The sequence below is a fragment of the Silene latifolia genome, chromosome 6 (genome assembly GCF_048544455.1).
Source record: "Silene latifolia isolate original U9 population chromosome 6, ASM4854445v1, whole genome shotgun sequence".
Lineage (NCBI taxonomy): Eukaryota > Viridiplantae > Streptophyta > Magnoliopsida > Caryophyllales > Caryophyllaceae > Silene > Silene latifolia.
The window spans coordinates 18,175,728-18,186,054 of NC_133531.1; the positions used below are offsets into that span (position 1 = coordinate 18,175,728).

The 10,327-nt window shown below is 38.8% G+C and overlaps 1 protein-coding gene across 1 annotated transcript; it reads left to right on the forward strand.

Moving 5' to 3' along the window:
- The first annotated feature begins 8,047 nt into the window (after window positions 1-8,047).
- On the forward strand, window positions 8,048-9,298 carry LOC141587688 (F-box/kelch-repeat protein At3g23880-like). Its single transcript, XM_074409161.1, has one exon. It carries the CDS (start codon window positions 8,048-8,050, stop codon window positions 9,296-9,298), a length of 1,251 nt encoding a protein of 416 aa, XP_074265262.1.
- Window positions 9,299-10,327: the final 1,029 nt, after the last annotated feature.

A 10,327-nucleotide genomic window follows, 5' to 3' on the forward strand; every position in this document is an offset into this window, starting at 1 on the left:
TCGAAAAATATTTTAATAAACCCATTCGACAATTTTTCTCCGATAACGGTGGAGAATTTCAAAAACTAAATACTGCCTTACTTGACAACGGCATTAGTCACTTCACCTCTCCGCCACACACCCCGGAACATAACGGGTATGCCGAAAGACGACACCGTCACATAGTTGAAACGGGCCTCGCCCTTTTGTCTCATGCCGGCCTCCCCACTAAACTTTGGCCCTTTGCATTTAGCACGGCTACGTACCTTATAAATCGGATGCCGACTAAAACCCTCAATGGCCATACACCATTCTTTAAATTAAATAATAAACATTCCGACTATACCAAATTACACAATTTTGGTTGCCTTTGTTACCCATGGTTAAGACCCTACACCAAGCATAAACTTGACTATCGATCTGTACCTTGCATCTTTGTTGGGTACTCATCGACCCAAAGTGCCTTTCATTGTCTTGATCCCAAGACAAATCGCATTTACACATCGAGACATGTCAAATTCATCGAAGATGAATTTGCCTACTCTCGCCTACTTCAAACAACACCAACCCCGTCTATACATTCCAACCCGGATGATTGGTGTCATCACATCATTCCCAACCCTATCAAACCAACCAACCCGTCACCTACACATGTAACTCGTCAATCCCGCCATCCCATAATCAACACCTACACTAGACGACCACCCACTTCTAATCACGAGACCACTAATCCTACACCTACCACCACCACGCCCCAATCTACATCCACTCACTCAACCCATCCTAATGACTCTACCCCCACGACGGATCACACGGCACCCCAACCCGAAACCAGCCAACGCATCACCACTAGACTCGCTAATAACATAAGAAAACCCAATCCTAAATATGCTAATCTCGCTCACACAACTACCACTAGTACTTCGCTTCCCAAAACCGTCAAACAAGCGCTTATTCTACCTCAATGGCGTCAAGCCATGGAGGTCGAATTTCAAGCTCTTATCAACAATAAAACATGGACATTAGTCCCTCGACAACCGTCTCATAATATCATCGGATGTAAATGGGTCTATCGAATAAAATATAACCCCGATGGGTCCCTAAAACAATACAAAGCACGTTTGGTCGCAAAAGGTTTCCATCAAAGACCTGGGATTGACTACAATGAAACATTTAGCCCAGTGATTAAACCAACGACAGTCCGTCTAATTCTCTCACTCGCCGTAACCAATAATTGGCCCTTACGACAACTTGATATTAACAATGCCTTCTTACAAGGCACGTTGACTGACAATGTCTATATGGCCCAACCCCAAGGCTTTGTTGATGCATCTAAACCCGAGTTTGTGTGCAAGCTGAACAAAGCGATTTATGGCTTAAAACAAGCTCCTCGAGCTTGGTACACCGAGTTAAAATCATATCTTATCACCTATGGATTCAAGCAATCCATTTCCGATTCATCACTATTTTTGCTCAAAACCAAAAACACATGTATTTATATGCTAGTTTATGTTGACGATATCATCATTACTGGCCCAAATTACAAACAAATACAACAATTTATTACGACCCTAGCCAACCGCTTCTCACTAAAAGACCTCGGACCACTCTCATACTTTCTTGGAATTGAAGTAACACCAAATAATCTCGGATTACATCTCAACCAATCAAAATACATACATGACTTATTAACAAAATACAAAATGTCGGAAGCAAAACCAAACACTACACCCATTGCCACTGACACTCACCTTGTTCGAGAAGACCACAAACCCATTCACGATCAAGCTGACTATCGTGCAATAGTAGGAAGCCTACAATATCTCTCTCTTACTCGTCCTGACATTGCATTTACAGTCAACCGTCTAGCACAATTTCTACACCACCCTACTCTGAATCATTGGACAGCCTTGAAACGACTCCTTCGTTACCTACAAGGCACCCCTACCCACGGTCTTCAACTTCATCGAAACTCACCCCTCTGTCTCCATGCCTTTTGTGATGCAGATTTTGCAGGCGACAAAGACACGTACATCTCCACCACTGGCTACCACATTTACCTCGGCCGCAATCCAATTGCTTGGTCCTCCAAAAAGCAGCGTGGACTAGCCCTATCTACAACTGAAGCTGAATATCGAGCCCTAGCCGCTGTTACCACCGAGACATTATGGCTTCGCAACTTAATCACAGAACTCGGTATCACCATAACCAAACCGCCTGCCCTATACTGTGACAATATGTCCGCCACTCTTTATGCTCGAAATCCAGTATTCCACTCAAGAATGAAACATATGGCTTTATCATTTCATTTTGTCCGTGAACAACTTCATCTTGGCCATATTCGTATCCAACACATAGCAGGCAAGGACCAACTCGCAGACGCACTTACCAAACCCCTCCACAAACTTCGCTTCCATGAACTACGAGACAAGATTGGCCTTCTTCCACCACAGTCCATCTTGAGGGGGCGTATTAACAATATTCCTGCAATATTATCAAATAAGGAAGAGATTACAAAATCCTCTAATCAATCAATTACACCCTAAAGTCAAGCAATCAAATAATTCTTTCACATTGTAAATATAGCAAAGATAATTGTATAGGCTCCTCTTATTTACCATACTTAGCTTTGTACTCAACTATAAAAAGCACAGCTGCATCAGTGTAAATTTATTCACAATCAATACCAATTCTCACTGTTTCACAATATCGAGTGGCGCTATATCATTTTCCAATTGCTAAATGCCATATCTCAATAAGTTGACGTCTTTTTTATCGACAACAAGATTTACGGTCCGTTTTTCTTAAGACCATTACTTTTGGTCTGAAATAAGACGGGTAACATGTCATCATTTTACAATAAAATGTTATTTTTTTATAACATGTTACCATTATTGTTCACATCATTTTCAGGGTAAAAAATGGCACATCTAGTCATAACATTTTGTGAATTAATTGGTTACATTTTCTTAAAAAATGGCAATATTTTATCCGTCTGACAAATAAGACCAAAAGTGTTCGTCTGAAACAAGAATTTGTGCAAGATTTAAAGGTAATTTCGCAAGACTGTTGGCAGGGAAAAAAAATAGAAAAAAAATCGAAAAAACAAGTAGGTATTAAAAATCCGGAAGAGTAGGTCTCCTGAGAGATGATATCTTAATAAGCTTTATTGAGAGATCATTGTACAATTTTAAGAAAAAGTGGTACTATAGGTAATAAAATAGGTACAAATCATGATTAATGAAAAAATGGGTACATTTATTATGCAAATGGGTAAATTGCGAGGTCCTGGGTTCGATTCCCTAGATGAACACTTTCCTGGGGACCTGACGCCCGAGAGGGAATAATCCCCGCGGGAAAGAACTCACATGGTACAGGCGCCTAGCAGGGTGGGGTTCTGTATCCGGGGAGGATCCAACCTCCTCGTCATCAAAAAAAAAAAAAAAAAAAAAAAAAAAAAAAAAAAAAAAAAAAAAGGTATGAAGTTAATATGTCCCGATCAACAATAAAAAGGGTACGAAATATAAATAAAAGGGTATGAAAGATTGGTGAATCCGGAAAGTTGATGTCTTCTTTTTATCGACAACAAAAGAAAATAGTTCGAGAATTAAAAAAAAAAAAAAGTTAAAAATACAAGTTGGTATTGAAACGACATAGGCCTTGAACTTTTAATTTCCGGAGTGAAGAATCAATCAAGAACCCCTCATTTCTGCAATCACTGCTTGTTTGATTCTCCAAGAAAATGCAGAAAATGAAGAGCAGAAAGAAGACCAAATCTTCATCAAATCCGACCCGTATTTCCGAATTCAGGTACATACCAACTGAACTTTGTACCCAAATTCTGGCAAATTTACCAGCCAAAACCGTGTTAAGATTTAGGTGCGTATGTAAATCTTGGTGCGACATTATTGATAATCATGATTTCGTTACCCAGCATCGTAATCTTTGCAAAATCAATTCCATGAGTAGTAAATTGTTACTATCCTTCGAGTGGTTGGGTCGGTTTGGGCGGAAAGGATGCTTGTTGACAGTTCGTCACGCTGATGCTCTTCGTAAAACTGATCACATTTTAAAGACTTCGCAAAATTATAATCTAAATGGAAGCTGTAATGAGTTGGTGTTAATTCGCGGCTATAATGGTGTTGGAGATCAAGACCCGTTGATGCTGTGGAACCCTTGTATTAGAAAGTCGTTGTCAATTCCCCTTCCTCCATTAGTGTCGTCCTCTGGCGCCGGACTTAGGTATGCATTTGGGTTTGCACCTAACAGTAACGATTATAAAGTCGTTGCTATCTCATCTCAATGGAGTCTGGGTACAGATGATTGGAATGTGTGTTTTGCAGTTTATACGCTCAGTGATCAACAGTGGTCTCTCAGAAATGATGACTTCAATATGTCTTATCCGTACTATAGACGTATGTTATCGCAATATCGTTATCCCCAAACGGGTTTTAACTTTCAAGGAGCACTATATTGGATTAGTAATGACCCAAATCGGAATGATAACCCTGCTGATAATTCAACTCATCTCGTTATTCTTGACTTTGATTTGGAGAAATTCAACTACTTGGAACTGCCATTTGCTTCAGACGATAAGGGAACCGTAAGACTTCTTTTTCGTCTAAGAGAGTCACTAGCGGTTTTCTGTATTTCTTCTGTGAAATCCAGCATTTGGGCATTGGAAGGGGACAGCAGAAACGGGGTGTGGACCCAAAGGTTCTCAGGACTTTCAAGTTCTGATGGTTTTGATTTGTTCAGGAATGGCCCATTTTTGCGGCTATTCTACTATGAAAGTGATGATGGTGGCCGTTTTGTTTACGGGAAGGACTCCTATAACATTTCTAGCTGTCAAATACACGAGCTTGGAAAATCTATGAAGCATTATGTGGATTTGCGAATGTATATGGAGGGCTTGATGTTGTGCAGAGGTTACAGAGCTGAAGATCTTGGGACATGCTCATGAACAAGAGAATGCTACTGTCTTTTATCGCTGAGTTTGGGAAGTTGCTGCTCTTCTTGATTCTTAACATTCTGAATCGATCCTGGTAAATGTTTATACTTGAAATATTACGTGTTCTCAATCTTGTTAATACTGATCTGATGGATTGCTCTTAAATGTGGCTCTGCAGTTTGTGGATACGTATGTAGTAGTGTTCTGCCTTTTCTTTTGATTTTGTTTGTTCCGATATACTGTATAACTATGATGGACCAAAGTTTCTTTATTTAGCTTTGGTTATGATTCAATAAAATAAAAGGGTTCACGAAATTATTTGTTTACCTTATAATGTGAATTAGCAACCAAAGCAATGCAATTGAAAATGCATTTATTGTTTCATTTTAGATCTTCCAAAAATATATCTGACCAAATCCTTTTAGAAGACGGTGGGTGAAAATTGGTGTGATCGGGAATTAAAGGATGTTTCATCCCCAATTTTTTGATTATGTGCTTGCTTAGGATTACTGTTTTGTTTCAATTTGTGATGACTTACTGTATGAATGTATGATTACCCCCTCAACTCCGGTTTGTCTCGCCACCTTTAACCTGAAAAAGGCTGCTTTTGTTTCCACCAACTCCAAAGCCCAACAATGTCGCATCTGTGCCACTGCCCGTCCTACAACACCCGCCTCAATAGGCTTTATCGGAATTGCCATTTCAATAAGCATGGCACTCATCCTCAATAGCCATTTTGCACCTACAGCAAGTCGCATCGCTGTCCTGGACTATTTTTTGGATGTTAATTAACCCCATAGCTTCTAGCACAGTAAATCAGCCTTGCATATACTCCCTCAAGGCTTAAGTTTCATTTCCCATTAATCCCCCGTTTTTTGTCATCCCCACCGCTGATGCTAATAGGAATACTACATAGCACATTATCTACTTACAACCTTTCTTCAGCACCCATTTACCCTCTATTTAGCACCGTCAGACAAACGATGGATGGTAACCAATAGACGCCTCCAACAACCTATTATCGAGCTTGTATCTCGCCTTCAGTAGTGAGGTGAAATTAAAGGTCTCAAACATAGCATTATTAATTAGGAAATTAGTATATCTTCTGTTAGCTTGTTGTATGGTAATTAAAAGCATTGATTGATGGCTTAACAAAGAACTCGATGAGATTCAATTGAGACATCTAGGAAATTAGGATACTCGAGTTTGAATCAGATACGTGCTCGTCATCTTTGCTTTCCGAATCAATTACTCTGGTCTTGCGGAGAAGTTTCGTGCCTTAAATGCCTTTTCATTTAAATAAATTAGCGCTAACAAGTAATTTAATTGGTTTGGGTTTGTGTTAAGCTCTCTAAACATGAAACCGAAATAAATAACTTATTTATTAAATTATTTTAATCTTTTGACACATAGATATATTTACACTTCCAGTTTCCAAACATTGAAATGACATGAAGACGGGACAAGAAATTAAGGGCCGTAGGGTGAGCCTAGACGTACGGGTGAATCAAGTCAGGTCCGGGTCAGGTCGATTCGGGATTGCAAGATTTTGTGTTAGGTAGGGTCATTTCAGGTTCGAGTAATTTTTGGGTTGTTATTTTAAAGTTATTTAGGGATAGTGATCTATTAGCAACAATAAACGTTTGGGTAGCATCATAAGGTCAGGTGTATTCAAGTTCAGATCATGTTTGAGTTTTGGGTCGAGTGTTATTCGGGTTGGGTCAATTTTTTTCATATCAAGCCTTAATAACCTATTTATGTAATTGAGTTAATATACAAACGATACGAACTTTATTTGGATTGGGTTGGGTTAGGTTAAAGGATCGTGACCCGTTTACATATGACACGAACACAAACGCGACACGTATTAATATGCTGTTGAGTATGCAATAATAAGAAATTCTTATCGAACAAGCCGGGCTTGGATCTAGTCAGTTTACCAGGTCTAATGTCAATTAATCAGTAAGTGGATTATACATCTGATATATTACCACCAATTGCTTAGTTTTAAACATTAAAATAAAGTTTTCGAGTATTGTTTTAAAGTTTCTGAGTTTTATTAAAAAGTTTTTGAGTTCATTCAATCAGACATTAAGCTCAACAACATTACATATAAGTAGACCTGGCAAAATCAACCCGACTCGAAAAGGCTGACTCAAGACCCGAAATCGACCCGAATCGAAACACCCGAACGAAACTCGAAATCCAAATTGACCCGACCCAACCCAAAAATTACTCGAGCTTTCATAGACCCGTAACAGACCCGACCCGAAATGATCTGACCTAAAACTATTCAACCCGAAAATGACTCCGACAAAACATTTTAGTTGATACCAAAAGACTTGAAATGTCTTTTTCTCTCTTAATCATTGATCCGAAAATGACAAGACCCGAAGTAACACGACCCGCTTGACCCGAAACAGACCCGACCTCAAACCCGAAACACACCCATAAACCCAAAATGACCCGACTCTACACCTAAACTAACCCAAAAATTTGAGAAACCCGAAATGATCCGATCCGAATCGGCCCGACCCGAACCCGACCCGTTGACCCGATTTGTCAGGTCTACATATAAGCTCTGTTAAATTTGAGTTTTGACGGCAAAAAATTAAAATGTAACTTATAAACTTTAAAAAGCTCAGAAAAATACACATAAGCTCAAAAACTAATGAGATCTGAGATAGTGCATCCGATATATGTTCCTATTTCTCGTCAATTAATCTGAGCGTATGTTTGACTTTTGCCCTCTAATAAGTGATTTGACTAAATCTTTGAAACGATAAAACCATAGTCTAATTTACATAAATTTCTAAAACTAGTTTCCATCCCGATGACACTGTGTTATTTTCCTTTCAATCGCTAAAGATAAGATCTCTATAAGTTAACGTCCTTTTTTATCGACAATAAGAGAAAATAGTTGAATAACAATTAAAAAAAAAAAAAAAGATTTCAAGTTATTTTTCGCAAAAACGCCTAATTTAGGCAGTGTGTTGGGCTGTTGGCAGAAAAAACAAATTAAAAATAAAATAGGTATTGAACCGCCTTCAACGTTTAATTTCCAGTGTGAAGAATCAAGAACCCCTCTTTTCTCTTCTGATTTGATTCTCCAAGAAAATGCAGAAACTGAAGAGCAGAAAGAAGACGAAATCTTCATCAAATTCGACCCTTATTTCCGAATTCAGGTACATACCAACTGAACTTTGTACCCAAATTCTCGCAAATTTACCAGCCAAAACAGTGTTAAGATTTAGGTGCGTATGTAAATCTTGGTGCGACATTATTGAAAATCCTGATTTCGTTACCCAGCATCGTAATCTTTGCAAAATCAATTCCGTGAGTAGTAAACTATTACTAGCCCTCGAGGGGTCGGGTCGGAATGGGAAGAAAGGATGCTTATTAACAGTTCGTCACGCTGACGCTCTTCGAAAAACCCATCACATTTTTAAGAGTTCGCAAAGGTATTATCTACTTGGGAGCTGTAATGAGTTGCTGTTAACTTTCGACCATATTGATACTCCTTATCGACAAAATTTGATGCTATGGAACCCTTGTATTAGAAAGTCGTTGCGAATTCCCTTTTCTCCATTGTCCTCCTTTGGGTCGGTCGTGTATACATTTGGGTTTGCGCGTTGCAGTAATGATTATAAAGTCGTAGCTATGACTTTTCGACATTGTCAGAGTACAGGTGTTATGAATCCATGTGTTGCAGTTTATACACTCAGTGATCAACAATGGTCTCTCAGAAACGATGGCCTCAATATGTCTTATTCTTACTTTTGGCGTTTGTTTTGGCGATATTATCATTCCAAACCGGGTTTTTACTTTCAAGGAGCAGCACATTGGATTTGTAATGACCCAAACGGAGATGGTAACCCTGCTGATTGCTCAACACATTTAGTTTCTCTTGACTTTGATTCTGAAAAATTTACCTACTTGGAACTGCCTTTTGCTTCAGACGATAGGGGAGCCGTAAGATTTCCGTTTCTTCTTAGGGAGTCTCTAGCGGTCTTCAGTATTTCTTCTGTGAAATCCAGCATATGGTCGCTGGAAGGGGAGAGCGGGAACGGGGAGTGGACCCAACGTTATTCAGGACTTGCAAGTTCTGACAATTTTATATTGTTCAGTTCTAGCCCGCGCTTGCCGCTATTCTACTGTGAGAGTGATGATAGTAGCTGTTTTGTTTACGGGAAGAAGTCATATAAGATTGGTAGCTGTCAAGTGCACGAGCTTGGAAAATCAATGTCTCGTTATGTGGATATGCAAATGTATATGGAGGGCTTGGTGTTGTGCAATGGATACGGAGCTAAAGATCTACAGTCACTTGCTGAAGAACAAGAGAATGCTACTACTATCTCATCTGAATGATTTGGTAAACAATGGATATGCAAGTTGCTCGTTTCTGTTAATTTTGACTATTATTTCTACAATATTGTTGATTTTAATTACCTGGAAACTTTCGATGTGGATATCAGTTGCTGATCTTCTTCTCTCTGTCTAGATGCTTAGTTAGTAAATCTCAACAACAAATGACTGATAAATGATGTTCTCCATCTGGCTTAATGTGTATAATATCCGTAGTTCTGCAGTTTGTGATACCTTGTACTCCCTCCCAGTCGTTATAATGTTCCCCTTTGATATGGGCACGATACTTAAGGAAAAGTATTAAAATATTAGTTAAAGAGTTGTGTGGGGTTGGTGGTAGGAGAGAGGGATGAATTATTAGTAGTTAAATAAAGAATTGTGGGGCCAAAACATAAAGGAAAGTAATAAAATAGGAGTAAAAGAGTTGTGTGGGGTTTGGTGATAGGAGAGAGAAATGAATAAAATAAGAGTAAAAGTTTCTAAAAATAGAAAGGGGAACATTACTTGAATAATCCGTTTTGGGAAAGAGGGAACATTATAGTGACTGGGAGGGAGTATTTGTTATGCCTCTTGTTTTGATTTTGTTTGTTTCTACTGTTGATCACACTGGTAAATGATTTCCGAGGTTATAAACTATGATAAGAATATAGGATGTTGGATGCCCAATCTTTTGATTATGAGCTTGTTTAGCATCACTGTTCTGTTCAAAATAATGAAGACATATGTCACTCAAGACTTACTGTATGATTCCCCTCCGCCCCTATTTGTCTCGCCATCAATTGTTCTCCATTATCAACCTATTATCGAGGTAGTACCTCGCCTTCAGTATCTTTTGACACTAAGGACTCAGAGAGTGAGGTGAAATTAAAAATCACCATAATTGTTTCCCCAACATAGGAAGTTAGTTTATCATCTGTTGTATGGTATTTAGAAGCATAGATTTATGTAACAACGCTTTCTACAACAAATATCTCATCATGCTTTCAACAAATTCAATTTTACTGTGCAAGTGGTGTTAGTCCAGTGGTAGCC